A 19,647-nucleotide genomic window follows, 5' to 3' on the forward strand; every position below is an offset into this window, starting at 1 on the left:
AATGGATAGAAAGAGATGAGGGTAAAGATTGGAGAATAGGCAGGGTGCCAGATTTTTAAAAATACTGAAAATATGGCCTATAGTGTATGTCAAAGGGGTACACAGATGCACAACAGGTTATTCCAAAGCCTGATATATCCACTTCCAGGCCATGCAGAAACATGCTCCAGTGTCAATAGCTATTTTGTCCATACTCAGCTGACCTTCATTTTGTATGCAAACATGTATGTATTTATGCAAGAAAATACTGTTGACACGTCCAAATGTGTTTGCAGGAATAGTGGCTGTTGCAGCCTCAAGTGTAACAGCACAGTTTGGACATTTTAGTTCATATTGGCACATGAGTGCCTTATGTTTTTTGGTTATTATTATTATTATTTTATTTTCCAAGAGCAGCATAGAAGCCTACTGAACCTTGGGCAGTTTGACATCCACCATATTTTCTTGCACACAACACCCCCCCAAATAATATGTGCACCTTATTTTTGGAAGGCAGACTGTAGGCAAAAAAGATTTTTTCCAAAGTCACGGCTGACTGTGTGACCCAGAGTAAATCTTCCTGGAAAAACCGTGTCCAGGATGTGTGGCAGGAGACAATTTGGATGAGACAACAGGTAGCAGGAACTGCCTGGTGTCAGCTGCCTCAACTCAGGTGCAGAGATCACTGTGAATACCTCTGGGACACACTGTTTCCTGGAGGACTTGCTCTTAGGGCTGTGCAAAGCTTCAGTCCCTGATTCGATTTGGTGGAGATTCGGCCCAATTGTGTGCCCGAATCTTTGAATCCAAATCAAATTGGGAGACCCTTTAATCTCTCCAAATCGAATCGGAACCATCTGAATCAATTCGGAGAGATTTGGAAAGATTTGATGATTTGGACATAGACACAGGTTTAAATGTTTTTTCTACATGCCTCAAGGTACCAGGCGGCTCATGAATGCTGAGATGGTGGGGCAGATGGAGCATCCCACAGAAGTGCGGGGGGCTCCCCAGTGTGCTCGGCAGCAGACCCGGAAGTGGACCAGAAGTTCTGGTCCACTTCTGGGTCCGCTGGGGAGTGCACTGGGAGACATCCCTGTGCCCCCCCATCTTGGTGACTGGTGCCTCCTGGGTCTGGGGGGGCACCTGGGGTCCCCCTGCGGCCAATCGCTGAGCTGGGGAGGGGAGGTGGGGGGGCCTTCCTGCACACTTGGTGGTCGACCTGGAAGTGAACCAGATATACTTCTGGTCCATTTCCAGGTTCACCGCTGAGTATGCAGGGGGTCCCCCCACGCTCCTGTGGGACACTCCATCTGCCCCAGCATCACAGCATTTACGAGCCATGCCTGATACTTCGAGGTATGTAGAAAAAACATTTTAAGTTGTGTCTTTGGCCAAATCGCTGATTCTCTGAACCAGCATCGAATCTTCAGATTCAGCTGAATCGAACTGGGGACAGTGATCCAAATCAACAAATCGAATCACTGTCCCTGATTCAGGCTGAATCTGAATCCGAATCAAATACAGCCCATTTCACATAAGGTCACGTCACACAAGGTTCTACGTCACACAAGGTTAAGCCCCAGACCCTTGCAAGGGCAGAAACAAGACTTTACTTAAGTACTTTATGTAAGTTCCTGTAAATAAAGTACTGTTTCCACATTCTAAGTCTCATTTAGGTACTACCAGCAGCTCACTTCCTGGCTCAGGTTGCAGTGCTCAGCCAATAGCTATGGCTGTGAGAAGATTAACACAGATCTCCACCCCTTCAGTTTGCTGAGGCAGGCAAGTGCATGGCATGCACTGTCTCCAGGCATGTTCTGTTTCCAGCAGAGGAAACACCTTTCCTTCATAAGCACCACCCCCCATTTTTGGAGGCTGATTTTTGAGGAAAAGCTGTGAGATGTATGCAAGAAAATATGGTGATTTTTGCAGCTATTGAGGCTCAATATTTTAAATTTCTTTTCTGAATGTTTTTTCTTTTTTTCTTTCAAGGCATTGTCAGGCAGAGATCAGCTGGGATATTAACTTCATTCTGAATGGAATTCGAGATCCCTTTGGACCTAAGGGCCCCAAAGAACTTGCTTCAGAGGAGCTGATTGAGAAAGCAGCAGCAGGAGACTTCGAGACAGTTTATGCAATTCTCAGGGATGACCTTGCTCACCCAGATGTAGCCGATAAGCATGGGTACACTGCACTTGCTGCTGCTGCTGTAAGACTCTGAATAGGACTCTTCACTGTATGAATGACAACATGCAGATGAGGCCTGTTACATTCTTTACAACAGTGGATTCTTCTCTGTACATATTGTTAGGTGTTGTAAGTTATTTAAGTAAAATCTTTTCACACAGGCATGTGCTTTACAAATGTAGAGCTCACTATTGTAAGGAAGTTGAAACACCATAGTAACTGCTCCAGTTTGAGAATGCAGATTTAGTCATTGATATAAGTGAGTGAAACTCTTCAATTTTGGTGCTTTACAGTGAAATATTTCTGCATGTGAAATATTTCTGCCTTGTTTTAAAAGTTTTATTGGTTTTGCCAGCCTTCCAGTCACCTATAGAAAATCACTCAAACTAGTGAAAAAAACTGTCAGACCAGTAGGAATGCTGTTAAGTTAGCAAAATTGCAGTTCAGCTTAAGTCAGCTGCAGCATTTTGAGTCTGTTTTGAGGCTTTTTCTAACTTTAACCACATGCGTGGTTTCAGTTCCATTCTACCAGGAAAACTATAATGATATAGGTGATTTCAAGCATTGTATCATATTGGATCATATCTCATAAGAAAATAATCCAAGCACTTCCATCTACAGGTAAATTACCACAATGATATCATCAATCTTCTTCTCAATAGTGGAGCTGATGTGAACAAATGCAGTGATGAAGGATTATCAGCTTTATCAATGTGTTTTATTCTATATTACCCAGTGGAATCATTTAAGACTAATATTGCTGAAAGGAACATAAATAAATATAAGGTGAGTTTATTAATCTAAACTAGTAAAATCAGAATTTCTCACCCAAATGTGTCACAGATCTGCTTTTAAAAATTAATTTACTGTGAATAATCTAGTAGTAGGATAAGGTAAATTTTTTACATTTCTTGACTCAGCAATAGGAGAGTATGTTTAACACTATTGAAAACTTATTTTCAGTGTGGTAACACTCTCAGGATCCATGTTTGGGATTAGGCTGGAAATCATGGGGGGTCTCTCTAATGCTTTTAAGGGAGCCTAGGAACTCGGGTACAGAGATCCCAATGAAATTCCCTGGCTTACTAATGATGGAGAGCAAGTAAACACTATATGCTAAAGAACAGAGTTTATAAGGATTTGAAATTAAGACGGAGTAAAATAATCTAACATAACTCTACCATAATATAACTAGTTCCATTATTTTTGTATGGCTATCCATTAATTGTTACATCCTAATGTTAGCATATGATGATTTACTTTATTGAAGATAAGACTTTTCCATATTTATTGCTTCAGGTTTGTGATTTTATTTTTTGTTTTAATTGTTAAATAGGAAGCACAGTCAGTATCTTCAGAAGCTGCTTCTACACTGGCAAGAGTATGGGAACATTCTACAAAACAGAAATGTTTAATAGACACCATTCGCCAGTCAGGCCTCATATCTCCAGTATCCAGGGAAAGGGTGGAGTTTGCTGTTAATGATGAGATAAGAACATTAGATGAAACTGATTATGCAAGCTTAGAAAAGAGGACCAACTGCAGCATAGAAACAACCTTTGACTCAAGCCGTAGCGTTCTCAACTATGGAATTGAGGTTACTCCAGAGACCTTGCAGCACACTGCAAAAGCTTTCAGCCACAGTTTGCTAAAAACAGCCTCCTATTCCTGTGGACTCAGTGGAAATGAAGGCACAATGAGAAAAATGGCATTATCTATATCAGAGTAAGTTGTACTCAAAACTGCCACCTACTGTGGTCTGACAAGCTTATGTAATGCCTGGTGGGCCCTGTTGCCTAGGCAGAGCAACATCCAGTGTTTCTCATGTTCATGGGTGGAGTAGCTTTCAAAGAGACAGAAATCGGCAGGATTTCTATTGAGCAGAGGAGAGCAAATTGAACAATGCCACATAGATGTCTTCAGTGAAGTGCCTCCTTGAGGGAAAAGAATGAGATTACTCAGTTTATTTCTTCTTCTCAGTTGCATTTGATCTTCATTTAGTGAGGTTGCATGTTGGCTATCAATAGTACATGTAATCTGCTGCAGCATAGATTGAAGTGCAGTAACTGACTGTCTCACCCACATAGAAGATGAGGAATCCCGTGCTAGTTGTGGTGAATGGCCTTAGGGGGCCTTATCTTGCCATTGTTCCACATGTAGAATTATCAGTTAAGATCCTGAAAGACTTATCATGACTGATGGTAATACATCTAACATGAGGTAATTTTCAGAGCAGGGTCTTAGCTGCTTCGCTACTCTTGATATCATTAGTTTACTTTTCTAGTGCATCCTAGATCATGCATGTGTTTTTTTAGAGTGGACAGGTGGGTGTATGCAGACTGTTTGTTGGAGCATGAATGTATGTAGAATTACAGGGCGTATGGGTAGACATTTAGTCATTTTCATACTTTAGAAGATTATCCATATGACTCTTGAACATCAGTATGAGCTGTAGCATTCCAAGGATAAGTTGTATTCCAGGTATAGGAATAGCTGAGCTAGTGCACTTCAGGAAGTCTCCAGACCAGTTGGCACTGGTTTTTCTTCTTGCTATTGTTTAAAGAAAATATGGAGAAATGGTAACATCTCCAACTGAAAGTCTCCATTGTGTTGGGATGGATAAATGGAACACGTTTAATCAAACAGAATTCCATGGCCCCAGGCAGGGATCTTCCATGTTTGTAGCCTCTGGGTTCTGAACACAGGGACAGTTTTTTTTGATACTGCTGCTTGGTAGTCAAACTTGCTGAAAGGGTTTGAAGTAAGAGGGGCCATACCCCACCACTCCTGCATTTCATAACACTGCTGTCTTTGTAGCTCATGTATTGTCCATCTGGAGTGATAGAGCAGATGTGCTTCACTTTTGCTCAAGTATGATCTTTTGTATCTGAATCTTGGACTCCAGTGTTGGAAAATATGGCCCTGAATATGTTTTGGATTTTTTTGTTTTGCTTGTTTGTTTTACAAACTAATAATAGAGTGTTCTGAGATTTACCATAATGATTCTAGACACCAAAGACGATGGGAGACAATCAAACTGCTGCTTCGCAGAGGTGCAGATCCCAACACTTGCCGTGTCCCGTTACCAGTTCTCTTCTTTGCTATTAAAGCTGCAGATGTAAATACAGTGAAACTACTCTTAGAAATGGGAGCATGGACTGACGTACGACTTCCCTCTAAGGTAACACTGCAATTTTACTGGATACTGATTATGAGTAACTCCAGACTTGCTGTTAGAGATGCAACTTTAACAGCTCTGTGTAAAGTTTAATACATGTAATGAAATTCCAACTGTCAGGTTCAACTTTGGATTTCTGAAAGAGTTGTTTAAAGAAACTATTGTATTAAAAACCATGTAGCTTAAAAGAAATATTTAGTCAATTTTGGTTTTACTTTTTGACGGTGTTTATTTTTGACACCAACAAGAGAACATTTAAAAAGTTGAGTTTATTTACTATATACATATGTAAGTACTTCTGGCATTTCTCTAAATGGGGGAAACAAAGATAGACTGGTCAGTGTAACTTCCTTCTGTAGTCCCCCTAAAGGGTTGACGGCTGCTTTTGGTCTTCATGCCAGTGTCTGATCCTAATGAGAACTCCACAGACCAGTTTCTATACTATCAGCTTCAGGAAGGAGCATCTCATGCCAGCTCCTTGTGTTCCAACTTCTCTTCTAACCATAGTGCCTGAAGGAATTCCTCAAGGTGTTTGGTTTACCAGAGTCTATTGTGATGTCATTAAATGTCTTCTCAAATGCACATTTCACTATAAAGTATCTTTTTTTTTGGTCTCCTAGTGCTTTGTTTGCCACAAGTTTGTTTTTTGAAACATGTTTATTTCGGAGTCTATGAATAATAATACCTAGATCTCTTAGAGCGTTGTTCCTCAGTAGATGTCAGAATATTTGACAAAGAAATCAGTATTATTGTTGCCAGTGATGGTGCCTGCACCCCTCTGTAGCTCCTACTAAAAGCTTCCTGCCCTGGCTCCAGTGAAAGTTGTCTTTCCTTTATTCCCATTGCACCCCTACAGAACAGTAGCCTGGCAGATTGTCCCAGGACTTGGCAGTCATGCCCATGGATTGACTCAGCTGTGAAACTTACTGGCAGATGGAGGCCATAAAGGCTGTACTGGTTTTTGCTGGCACTTTCTGGAGGTCCAATACAGGGCTAGTCTGAAAGGTCCAAAGTCTTTAATGATCCAGGAGTCCCCTGTGGTTCAGTGGTAGACTCCTGGTCTACCACACAGGAGACTTGGGTTTGATTCCCAGACACTTATACAACTACAGCCATGGAGGCAACTGTGCGGGCTGGGAGCAGTCCGAGGCTTTCGGGGGCACGCGGCGGGCTGTGGCCAGCAGCCCTGGCACATGGATCGGGGAATGCAGGCCAGTGGACTAGAATTAGGCACGGACGCTTAGCGGTTGATTAAAGATTATTTTACTTACACCGTAGATGGTCGCGGTGCAGGCAGGAGAAAACTTTGCTTAAGTTGCAGTTACAAAACTCGTACGAACAAGACCCGTAGAAAAACTTGAGCCTCTTGAAATAACTCGGGCAGAGCTCTGGATACACACACACACACGGAGTTTGCTAGGCTCTGTGGAATGAAAGTGCGCAGGGAAGGGTTCGTCGAGGGATTAGGCAGCGACGGGGAGAGGTTAGAGGTTGATCAGGCCCCTATATCCTTCTTAAGGCACACGCTGGGTTTGTTAGGCTCCGCAGCCCATAGAGTTCTTCACAAGATGTGAAGTCCTCCTTCTCCTCCTCCAGATGGTTGTGGAGTCCTCTCTTGCGGGGTTCTCCTTGGAGTTCTCCAACTTGGGCGGAAACCGCTCAAGCCTCTTATGGCTAGCAAGCCAATCGCTAGCCGCCACGTGGGAATAATTTAGAACTGGCCAATAGTGGGGAACAAATTTGCATGCGGGTGGCGGGACCTCCTTTGCACCGGGGTTTTCTCTTTGCAAATGAGAATTGCACCGTGCAAAGAAAGCTCCTGGTGGCGGGAAATAATTCTGCAGTGCCAAAGCACATACAAAATCATACCCTTGGGTTATGACAGCAACAAACATCTGCACTCAGTCTGGTCTTTGGATTCTGTCTTAGTGGCTTAAAGGGAGGATGAAAGGTCTGGATAGCCTCTATTCCTCCAAAAGCTTCTGCCCAGGCATATGCATCAAAGGTCTGGATGGTCCTCATGCATACACCATGATCTAGGAGGATTGATGGTTGCAGCCGTCACCACCACCACTTTAATGATTGAGAGTAATTTCCCCAATGGATTAGCACAGCCAGGTGTTGAGGCTGGTGCCTCACACCACACTAGGATTACTTACCAGATTTCCAGAATATTTTCCCAAAGCAACATAACGTGTGCATAGGCTTGCTTATGAAGCAGGTGCCAGGATTAGGCCTTCTGCCTTTTGTCTCATAAATGGGCTCAAAACAATGATACAAGAGTAATGGTGTTTTGTAATGCATTCTTTTTGAGCTGGGGTGTGTCTGTGCAACCATTTCTTACACCAGTTAATTTTTTCATTTTGGAGGGCATTAGGGTGAACCCACCCTAAAATTGAGGCAGAAGCATTGATTGAAGTGGTACTTTAACAGAGCACAAACATAATCCTTTAACTCTGTTTTTGTTTCTAGGCTAGTATAGATAGGGCCTAGGAAGAACATACAGTACCTAAATTTTAGAAGCTACTTGTGGTGGCCAAGAGTCTTATTGCTGCATTTATTTTTCAGCTAGGAGGTTTAAGTCCTCTTCATATTGCTGTAGCCATTCCTGGAGAAGAAGGGGTCAAGATAACAGAATTCATCCTTCACTCGGCTATAGATCCTGATGCAAGGGCAGAAGATAAAGATGATATGTATGAACAAGACAGGGTGAGTTGCCTCATTAGCTCAGTCTCCCCCAACTGTTGAAGTGCAGGCTGTATGGACTTGACTCCCTGCCTGATGGATTCAGAATGAAAGCTCTGGACCCTGTGGGAATAATTGTACTTCTTTTTAATCAATTTGAAGTTTTATTGATGTATAATAGTGGGTTAAAACATGTACTTGGCTTTGTTGCACTAGAATACTTAGGCAGAGGCATCGTGAGTGTTAGGCACAGGCTAGAAATCTGAAGTTTGACTTTGGTAGAGCGCATATAATCACTGTCTCTTGGAGGCCCTCTAGATGTTCAGGTAAAGGCACATGTCTGATGTGTGAACCATACAATCATATCTCCTGCCATGCCACATATACACAACAGAAGGTGTGATTGTGGGATCCAGCATCAGATCCTATCACACCTTATTGCCATGAGGCACTGTCAGGACCTAGAGTTCATAGGTGTAGGACTCTAGGTCGTGGCAGGTGTAAGGCACTACTGAGACAGAGTTCCACCAGCTGTGGGACACTTGGTCCTAGCAGCCATGGGGCACCGCCAGGATGGAGACTCTTATCAGCTGCAAGACTTCTTCCTGGCAGCTGTGGGATACTGCTGGGGCTGAGAGTTCCCTTGGCTACATGACTCCCAGCCCTGGCTGCACATTGTGCACCCCTGCATCTGGGAGCCTTGTCAGCTGATGGGGCTCCCAGCTATGGTGGGAGACCCTGTTATATGTGTAAATTAAAGCTGAATAGAAACCAGCTATAAAGTTAGTACATTTTCAAGCTCTAACTTTATAGCTGGATGGACCTTTTATGGCATGATAGTTAGGTATAACCAGTCTAAGTGAATTGCATAATTAACCAGTTAATTGTGTAATGCATGTAAGGCATACAGGGGACCTTGGAAACAGATATCTTTGTGGACTGGACCTGCTTGTTCCACCACCATGCAGGCAGCCTCAAGTTGATTTCCCTGGGTTTGAATCCAGACTCCCTCCGCTGGACCACTGGGGCAATGCCTCCAGAGTAGAGTTATTTAAAAAGTTTGTCTGAGGTTTGGTTCTTCTTTGTATTTCTTTAATAATTTTGCCAATATAAAACTGTTTTAATGTTCATGCAGTTATACTAAGAAAGAATCCTTTTCCTGGTATGATATATTCAACTCAAGGAACAGCTTTATAGTTTGGGGGTACAAATCAATGTGATATATACTAGGAGGATTTGCTGGTATTGCTGTACTGGAAGAACTTTTCACCATAAACTAGGTGTAAGGTGCATGACTCTGCACAACAGAAAACTTTAGCCTGTCAGGGTTTTCTCTCTCAAGTTGCTGGCAATTTGAAAGTAGTTTAAGTTCCAGTCAGTGGGAAGACATTGACCTTTGTTTTAAGTCATCCATAGTGTCCGATGTACTGAATCTCCATTCTGTTTGACTCCTTCAGAACTGGTGCTTCCCCTACCATTTCAGCAGGACAGCAGATGAACCTGCCCCCGCTGCCAGCGTGTACTTGTCCAAGCAGATTATCCAGCCCATTTTTTATCATACATTCTACTGACTTCTCTTGGTAGTGCAGAAGAGTGGTCTATCACATGTGTCAACAGATATAAAAATGGGCCATCTAAATTATGCTGAGGGGAAACCAGCATGGGTTCGTAGCAGGTAGATCACTCCTGACTAATGTAGTCTCTTTTTATGACCAGGTTACAAAACACCTGGACGCAGGAGTAGGAGTAGATATCGTTTACTTAGACTTCAGGAAGGCCTTTGATATGGTATCCCACCCCATACTGGTGAACAAATTAAGAGGCTGTGACTTGGATGATTACACAGTCCGGTGGGTGGCTAATTGGCTAGAGGGTCATACCCAGAGAGTGGTGGTGGATAGGTCGGTATCGACCTGGAAGGACATGGGCAATGGGGTTCCACAGGGCTCGGTCCTTGGGCCAATACTCTTCAATGTCTTCATCAGTGACTTGGATGAAGGAGTGAAGTGTACTCTGTCCAAGTTTGCAGATGATACAAAATTGTGGGGAGAAGTGAACACACCGGAGGGCAGGGAACAACTACAGGCAGACACGGACAGGTTGGACAAATGGGCAGAAAACAATAGAATGCAATTTAACAAGGAGAAATGCAAAGTGCTGCACCTAGGGAGGAAAAATGTCCAGCACACCTACTGCTTAGGAAATGACCTGCTTGACAGCACAGAAGCAGAAAGGGATCTCAGAGTCCTAGTGGACTCCAAGATGGACATGAGTCGTCAGTGTGACGAAGTCATCAGCAAAGCTAACTACCACTTTATCATGCATCAGCAGATGCATGACAAACAGAACCAAGGAGGTGATACTTCCCTTCTATCGGGCACTGGTCAGACCGCAGTTGGAATACTGCGTCCAGTTTTGGGCACCTGCAGGTATTATAGGGGTATTCAAGAGGAATGTGGATAACCTGGAGGGGGTCCAGAGAAGGGTCACTCATACGGTTAAGGGCTTGCAGGCCAAGCCCTATGAGGAGAGACTGGGGCACCTGGACTTCTTCAGCCTCCGCAAGAGAAGGTTGAGAGGTGACCTTGTGGCTGCCTATAAATTCATCATGGGGGGTCAGAAGGGAATTGGTGAGACTCTGCTCACCAAGGCACCCCTGGGGGTCACAAGAAATAATGGCCATAAGTTAGCAGAGAGCAGATTTAGACTGGACATTAGGAAGAACTTCACGGTTCGTGGCCAAAATCTGGAATGGGCTCCCAAGGGAGGTGGTGCTCTCCCCTACCCTGGGGGTCTTCAAGAGGAGGTTAGATAGGCATCTAGCTGGGGTCATCTAAACCCAGCACTCTTTCCTGCCTATGCAGGGGGTCTGACTCGATGATCTATTGAAGTCTCTTCTGACCCTAACATCTATGAATCTATGAAATGGCCAGGAGCTTCAGGGGGAGCCTTTTCTTGCTTCCCTATTCAAAGACAAGTGCAAAGTCCTGCACTTGGGGCAAAATGATTGCACTTATACACCCAGACTGCGGAATGACTGGCTAGGCTGCAGTACTGCATAGAAGGACCTGGAGGATACTGTGGATCATAAGCTGAATGAGCTAACTGTGTGCTCTTGTTGCCAAAAAAAGCCAACAGCTTCCTGGGTTGTATTAATAGGAGTGTCACTTGCAAATCAAGGGAAGTGATTCTTCTGTCCTATTCAGCACTAGTGAGGCATCTTCCTTCAATCTGCTGGCAGTGCTGCTGCTAATGCAGCCTGATATGCTGTTGGCCTTTTTCACAACAAGGACACACATTTTCTGGACCATGATGGCTACAATATCACTCCAACACTAAAATAAAAAGGAGCATGTTTTAAAGATTTTTTTTTTCTGTCCTGTCTGCTACTGAATTTATATTGAAAGTGAACATATTCACCTGTTGCCCCATTATATGAACCATGATATCAAAATCAAGCAAGGAAGTTTTACCCACATATCTGGTTTTATTGTTGGCAGTCCTGAGTGAGCAGGTACGTTATGTCCTTTTTCCATTATCTGTGTGTAAAAGAGCCAAGATTTAGAAGAAAAATAAAATCATGTATTTAAAGACTCTTGTTTTTCCCCATCCAGAATGCTTACCCCACCATGCTTCTGACCAGTTAAGGGGATACAATATCTATGGAATTTACAATATGATCTTATATTGATACAATCTTGACAGCTGGAATGAAAAAAGAGTGAATTTGTAACTGTGCTGCCTAGATGACTCTTACGGATTTACATGCATAAGAAATTAAATTAGTTTCCTTGCATTTCATTTTTTTATTTCTCAAAATGGAAGATATCCACCAGTCTGAAAATCGCCTCAGTAAGTATCCAGGTTTATGGACCTTACAGTGTTTTCAGGATGCAGTTCTATTGCAGTCCAGCAGATGGAGTCTGAATCCAAAGAAGGAAATGAGAATGGTGAGGGAAGCTTTAAATTGAATTTTAGAAAACATAATGGTGGACTGAGCATGTCTCACCATGAATAATGTCCACATGTGCAGGTTCCTGGACAGGCACATTTTGTTACTTTGTTTCTAAGATATATTGAAAACATGTACCTATGTTTTGTTTGACTTGTTCCAATCCAGGGTAAAAGCACTGAATCATCTGTTGGTCTTGCCATGAAATTTAATAATGAAACTGGACCACCTACTGAGTACTATTCTTATTCTGGCCTTGTCCCAGAGGAAGGCGGGAGGACTCCATTGCATATTGTCTGTGAGAGAGAGGATAGCCAAGAGGTACAACACAATGAGTCGTAAGAATTTCCCACCTTCCTTTGTGTGTGTGTGTGTTGTGGTCCCTACCCCCATGCAATAGATATTATACTCACACCTCAAATAACTTACCTTGCTTCTCCTGTGAAGGATTTTATGCCTTCAATAGGTGCTCCTTTCAAGTGACTTTTATGAAAAGAATAATACACTGATCATTTTATGGGAAAAGGTGTGATCTTTAGTCTGTGACCATTCTGCTCTCCTATGCAGTGGTGATTTTAGCTACCTGTGCAGCTGCACTGATGCAAACCCCTGGGCCTGGGGGGCAGTGCATCCTTCTTTGGCCTCTGTTCCTGCTGTGCTGGCCGGAGATGGAGTCCATGCCTGCTGGGCAGGGCATGGGTTGGTGGGGGCCCCAGGCCATGGGCGGGGTGGACCCTAGGGCTCTAGTGATCTTAATCTGCCTGGGCCTGTGGGCATATGACTTTTGGCTTCTGTGACTCTTGGGCCCATGCCTCAAGAACAGTTCTCCACAAGACATTGTTTTTGTTACATTCAGAGTGCGCTTCTTCCATTCACTTAGCAGATGTTTCTGTATTTAGGAGGTTGATGAAATTAAGTTCATAGGCCCGTCTGTGAAAAGTGGTTTGTAATTCAAATAAGCACCAAACCTTGCTAACTTCATCACCAGAAGCCAGCTTTCTACAGCCCAGAACACAAAACCTGCCAACATATCTCCAGTACCCTCACAAACTGCGCACCAGAATCTATCAAAGGTAAGAATACCCAACTACCTGTCGGGGCACATTTCTCACAAAATAACCACTCTGTCTCCAGTCTCTCAGGCCTGATCCTCAAAGGGAATTTACAAACCACTTTTCACAGATGGGCCTATGAACTTCACTTCCTCAACCTCCTAGGTACAAAAACTCATGGACTTCATATAGACATTGGATTTATGACACACTACAGCCTGGCGGACATCTAACTCCCCAAGTACCTCTCCACTTCTACCTGCTACATCCCCCTTTCTCCCTACCCCAGCCTGTCTCTCTCACCCCCACTCATCCATTTCCATTTTCAGTGAGTGGCTTTCTTGCCTACATTGCATGCCAGCCTCTGGTTTCTTTACTATTCCTTCCATCCAGGAAGAGCACACAGACACACCAACTGCAGGTGCTTCCTCAGCCTGATGAAGGGGTTTTCAACCCGAAAGTTGGCATCCCAGGCAGCTAAGCTGAGCTCACCTGGAGCCTCACAGCTCCACTTCACCCTGCAAGCCTCAGGCCTGTCAAAGACGTGACAGATCTGGGCTTTCCCCAGCCAGGACTGTATGTGCGTGGGGTGGCTGGAGGCTATGGCATCTCCTACCCACCTTTCACGGAGATTCTTGGTCCTGGCATTTCCTTGAGCTGCCATGCCGCCAGTAGTCCCACCAGGCCTCCTGACCCTGGCAGAGTGCAGTTTTAGTGGTTATGCCTAGGACCTGGGACCTCCTCCTTCCACATAGCCCCATCCCATACCTCCAAGTTCATCCTGGCACGGGAGCTCAGCAGGGACATGTTCTTCCCCTGCTGGCTGGAGATGCAATGAGTGCTGCCTTCAGCTGAGAGTGGGGCATTAACTGGTTTTAAAAACAACAAAATGGAAAGAGGTACGGATGGAGTGAGGAGGGTGGCACTCACTCCGTCTGCAGGTGGAGCTTGGGGAACCCCAGCAGTGGGAGGTTCGCCTTGAGGAACACCAGCTGCTCTACCAAACCAGGATTCAAGGAGGTGCGGTGGGGTGTCACAACATCCCCAGCAATGCTGAACACCCTCTTGCTTGGAACATTGGTCGGTGGGCAGGACAGGTGTTCCCAGGCAACCATGGCCAGATCCTGCCACACCTGGCTGCGGGTTGCCCAATAGGCCAAGGGGTCACAGTCCAGCAGATCCACATCCTCAGTGAGATAGGTAGCCACCGAAGCCTTGGTGCTACTTGACCGAGGCTGGGGTCTGGTGCATCTAGACCCCACCATTGAAGCCATGCCCTTGGTCCACATTGGCAGCGGCTGGCTTGGAGGAGACTGGCTGGTGCTGGAAGTGCTGGCATGGGAAAGTGGATCCACCTCTTCCACATCCCCTCACCTCTGCCCTTCTGCTTCCCTGACTCCGTTCATCAGCACCTCTGTCCAGTGATTTGAGGGGTTTTGGTGCTGCCAGTGGACTTGCTCCCCTCCACCCTCAGGTCACATGCCCGCCAACTGGTGGGCCGTACTGGACCGCAAAGGATCCAGCTGCTTCTTGATGCCCTCCTTCAGCCACCTCACCAGTGTCTGCACATCTAGTGACGGTGGCTTGCCTCAGTCAAGAATATTGACCCCATGGAACTTCTCCATTTGGTTCTCAAGTTCCCTCACTACAGGGATCACCTGGCTAAGGAGGGCATCGCCAGTGCTGAGGGTCTCGGTGGCCTCGAGGAACAACTTGAGGACCACCAAGGTCTGGGTCTCATGGATGGCCTTCTGTTGCTCCACCAGCCTTTCCAGGATCAGGTATGTGGAATTCCACTGAGTCTCCACATCCTAAATGATTTTGTGCTGCAGGATGCTCAGTTCTGCCCGTTTTCTTCTGCAGCATCTTGCCCCACTTGATGCTGTGGTGGAACTAGCCCGCCACCTTCCTGCATTTTGAAATCAGCTGGGTGATAGTGATGGCGCCATTACCAGCAGCCCTGTCCCCCTCCAAAGCATCCCTCACTGTCAGGTGCAGCTTGTGTGCCACACATTGGATGCCAACAAAGTTGGCATCATGGATCACCTTGACCATATTGACCCTGTTGTCAATGACCATGAACCTGCGGATGAGCTCGCCCTGCCCAACAAGCCACCCCTGCATCATGCATTTCATGACCACCATGATCTCCCTTGCCATGTGGGACTCATCCATCACCTTGGCTTGAAGGAGAGCCCACCAACAGCCTGACTGGTTGCACCAGTGCCCTGTGAGGGAGAGGTAGGCACGATTTCCACCCTGGCTGCTCCAGATGTCGGAGTGTCACGGCAGGGTCCTCGCGGAGGGCCGTGATGATCTCGAGGTCCCTCGCTCCGTGTCAGGCCGGCCCAAGGCACCCTCTTATTCTCGCCCGCCACGTCTTGTTGGTAAATATAAGGTTGGGAGGCTGCCTATGACTCCCTGGGCACGGCTACTCGGGACCTCTGTCCCTGCGGTTCTTCCGGACTCCTGTGGTCTCCCGGTATGACGGGTGCTCCCCTAGCACCCTAGCCTTATGGGCTGCGCGTGGCTCCAACCTCCCCTGACACCACGCCCCAAGCCTCGCAGATGTAATAGACGTTGGTATGTCTGCACGCCCGCTTCCCGGGCCTCCTCTATAGTGTAGCCCACTCTGGGCTCTCTCTAGTACCAAGCTTCTCACTGGGACTCTCGACCAGCCCACTCTGGGCCCCCCCTGACGGTGTGTTCCCGCTCAGGGACACTCTAGCGGGCCTCCGGTCCTTCAGGCCAACCGCACGGGTACCCTCTCTGACCCTGGCTCACCGCGCTGCTACTCCCCGTCTTCTCGGGGGCAACTGCAGCACCTTGCCTCTGTCCGAGGGGTGTTGCTGCGCTAGCCTGCGGCCGGGCTCGCTATGCCTGTCTCGGGCTCCCCAATATGTCCCGGCTCTAGGGCTCCTCAATATGGCCCCTCCCTGGGGCTGGGGTCTATGCACCCCACAAGTGATGCCCTTGCTGACATCTGCGCCCGTCCTGGGCTCCCTAATATGGCGCTCTCCCTCTTTGGGGCTCGCCGTGCCCACCCGGGGCTTCTCAATGAAATAGCCCCTCGCTCTGGGGCTGGGGTCTATGTACCCCGCACGCGATCCGGGGTCTATGTCCCCCCGTCTGCAACCTACTGGCCGCGCTCCTTGCTGCCAGTTGCTCCCGCACTGGCGTGCAAGCTGCGCCTTCACTGGCGCTATGTGAATGATGAGCCCTCCTGGTGCTAGGCCGCGCCCTCACTGGCGCTGGGGCACCCCACCCCTCTGGGGTCCCTATGAGGCACCTATGAGGTACCTATGATTGAGGTCAATGCGCCCTCTTGGTGCTAGGGCACCCCACACTCTCTGGGGTCCCTATGGGGTTCAGCCGCTCCTCTCTGAGCTCAACTAAGCCCCCAACTCCGCCCCGTAACTCTCAGGGCCTAGTGCGCCCTCACTGGTGCTAGGGCACCCCACACCAGTGTGGGGCCCTCTATGAGGCCTCCTCCAACCCCTACAGCCTCACCCAAGCCTCCGGGTGTAATATCACAATGTCACAGCAAAACCACAAGCCCCTAGGCTATAACATAACTACAAGCCGCATGGCCATAACTTAGTATCGTGGCTCAAGCCTCCAGGACTATCATGAGCTATACTTGCAACTCAGGCTTTTTCCCATATCTTGGCTGAGGGAGCTCCTGCCTCTCCAGCTGCTGGCAGAGAACTGCTAGCCTGACTTCAGCCCTGGGCTTTATAAAGGCCAGGCCCTGCCCCCTTCTGGCCAGCTGATTCTTATCGGTTGCCCTGGCAACCTGCAGCTGTGCTCTTTATCTCCACTGGGGCTTCGTATGTACTGTCAGAGCTTCTCCTCTGGCAGCTTTCCCCTCTCTAGGAGCAGGCGCACCGAGGTGCCCTGCGACAGGAGGTGAAGTGCAAGGAGCGAGTGGAGGACTTTCCTTTGGGCACACTCCCACTGATGCCAGGCTGAGGAGGAAGAAGGGCAAGGGGATGCTGCCTTCTCAGATGCAGCAGCATTGCTGTGGTGGTGAAATGTTTCATCTCCTTGCCCTAGCTGATCTGCCTTTGGGAGTGCTGACAGATAGCATACTTGGGATAATCTGCCACCTCAAAATGATTCCAAACTACACTACCCTCCCCCATCGGCTTTTGGGTTGAGGGTGGGGATCCTGCCTTATCTTTCTCCTCAGCAGGCAGAGGCAGAACAACAGGGGAAGCTGAGCCACCTGCCCCCACAACCTCCTCTGAGGTGCCTTCTGGAGAAGGTGACCTGGCTCTAGGGGAACTTTGAGGGGTGTAGAGCACAAACTCAGATTCCCCCTCAGCCCCCAGAATTTCTTTTGCTAGGGTGCTCAGGTCCCCTGGTTCCAGATCCAGCTCCTCCACTGGCACTTGGGAGGCTCACGCTAGGAGATGAAATTAGGGTAGAGGAGGCTGTCATTCTGCTGCTGGTGGCTATTTCTGATGTTAGGGGAGGTGGTGCAGGTTCAGGGACAGGTACTGCTCCCACCTCCTTGCTCCCATTGGTAGCAGAAAACTCATGGCTGCCAGGAGTGAGGATGCATCTGTTTGTGTGTGTGGGGGGACTTGCAGCTCTAGCTCTCCCCCTACCCCTTCTAGCCCCTCTCTCTCCCCTGTCAGAAGACCTGGCATGTGCTTTTCCAGCAAGCTTCATATTAATTTTTTCTGTGCTGGAAAATGTCCGTCTGTGCGTGCAGCTGTAATAGCTCTTCTTCTTCTTTTCTGATGTATGCCTGTCTGTCTTCTTCTGTGTTGTGTTTACAGTATGTGTGTGTAACTAAAATAATATCTCTTCTTCTATGATGTATGACTGTGTTTGATTTCTTCTGTGTTGTGTTTACTGTATGTGTGTGTAACTACAATAATATCTCGTCGTCTTCTCTGTGTATGCGTGTGTGTGTGTGTGTAATGTATGTGCTTTCCTGCACAGTGATGGATCACACTGCCAAGGACTACACAGCTTTCTTTGAAAAAGTGTGGGGGGAAAAAACAAACAAACAAGAACAAATAAGAGGTTTTGGGGGGAAGAATAATTTGAAAGAAATTGATTGGATAGGGATTCTAGTTAGTAAGCTGTATCCAATCCTTTCCAAGAACAGAAACTAGCAGGAAAGTGACTAGGTAGGAAGCCAAGCCAATCCAGTACCTTTCAGGCGCTGTTGCTTAGGCAGAAACAGTTCACAAAAGGGACAGAAAGCCTGTAGACAGAGGCTTATATACTGTTTTTACATCCCTCCCCCAGAGCACTGTGATTGGAAGGGGACTCAGGGAAAGATCACAGTCACTGGCCAGCTACAGATGTCAGTCTTTCCCCCCCTGCTCCCCTTCCCTTTTCTCAGTTTCTATTCCCCTGAAAGACTGCCTTCCGAATCTCTGAGTCTTTTTTTTAATCTTTTCTGAATTGATTTGAAGGCTCCGAATCGATTCGGAGGTTTTTTTCCCTCCTGATTTGATTCAGATTCAGTGACTTGGCCTCCAGATCGGGCTGTATCTTCTCCGAATCGAAAAGGCAACTGAAGCTTCCCACACCCCTACTAAGTAGGTAGGGAATATCCAGGGAATATCTGTTGGCTTAGTTGAAAGATTGTGTTTGAATTAGATGTAAAAGTTAAAGCTGTTTTAGAAGGAATTGGGTAAAGTTTTCTTTTCTTTTACGGCAGTTGCCTCCAACTCCTACTGCCTTCAGGCCGCTTCTTATAACTCCTATCTTAACTCTGCTCTTTACTCTTTCTCTTTTCCTCTTTTCTTTGCTGAATTTTGCAGGAAGACAAGCTTGATGAATTTAGCCAGTTTTTCTTTTAGGGCACCACCCTTACCTATTCAAAAAGCCATGATCTAGTTAAGCTGCTGCAAGGTTTTGCGTATAGAATACTGCTCTTCTTTAGTTCTCTTCCTTCTGCTTTTCATGTTTTAATTCTGCATTATGAACATTTTAAAGCAGGGGCATTATCTTATTACTTGTTCTCTATGAGATGCATGCTATGCCTGTAGATGTGGCATGCATAACAACCATTATTTTATCTAGTAGATTGATTAAAGACCTTTTAAGCTGGTGGCTTTTAAAATGCTTCACTCCTAGCTAATCTTATGAGAAATCCGCAATTGTAAATGAGCTTGTATTTAAAAAAACTACCCATTCATCCTCAAAAATGGAGTCCTAATTTAAATTATTCCCCATCAACTTTCTTTCATTAAACATTCTCACTTTATCCTGTTTTTTCTTTGAGGTATTACATCTTGTGATTCTACTTATTTGGATTCTTTTGTGTGGTTTCATTCTTTGACTTTCTACCTCCTTTAATTCTTTCTTTCCCTCAGTACAGATGCTTAATAGAAACCATATGAAGCTTTCTGCTTCAGCAATGGCTTATGTTTTTTCTTAATTACAGTTGATAATTGGATCTATGCAATTTAGCAAATGTGAAAAAGTCCTATTTAGTTAAGCTAGAATGTGTAACGCTCAATACATTGTTTCCTTTCAGAAGCAGATTGCTTTGCTGACATCCATTTCTTACCTTGTAGGGTTTTTTTATTGCTTTTACATACATATAAAAAGTTAACAAGTTAACCTTACCTCTCCATCTGCTC

The 19,647-nt window shown here is 46.1% G+C and overlaps 1 protein-coding gene across 4 annotated transcripts in view; it reads left to right on the forward strand.

Moving 5' to 3' along the window:
• The window catches only part of ANKMY1 (ankyrin repeat and MYND domain containing 1), a 66,866-nt gene that overhangs the window by 14,100 nt on the left and 33,119 nt on the right, over positions 1 to 19,647 (forward strand). For all 4 annotated transcript variants that reach the window (XM_019486143.2, XM_014598580.3, XM_059730915.1 and 1 more), the window contains 6 exons: positions 1,975 to 2,191; positions 2,791 to 2,955; positions 3,506 to 3,894; positions 5,179 to 5,350; positions 7,916 to 8,056; positions 12,153 to 12,305. In XM_019486143.2, the coding sequence (XP_019341688.1) occupies positions 1,975 to 2,191; positions 2,791 to 2,955; positions 3,506 to 3,894; positions 5,179 to 5,350; positions 7,916 to 8,056; positions 12,153 to 12,305 (1,237 nt within the window). The remainder of the gene's footprint in view (positions 1 to 1,974; positions 2,192 to 2,790; positions 2,956 to 3,505; positions 3,895 to 5,178; positions 5,351 to 7,915; positions 8,057 to 12,152; positions 12,306 to 19,647) is intronic.

This window comes from Alligator mississippiensis, chromosome 7 (assembly GCF_030867095.1).
Source record: "Alligator mississippiensis isolate rAllMis1 chromosome 7, rAllMis1, whole genome shotgun sequence".
Classification (NCBI taxonomy): domain Eukaryota; kingdom Metazoa; phylum Chordata; order Crocodylia; family Alligatoridae; genus Alligator; species Alligator mississippiensis.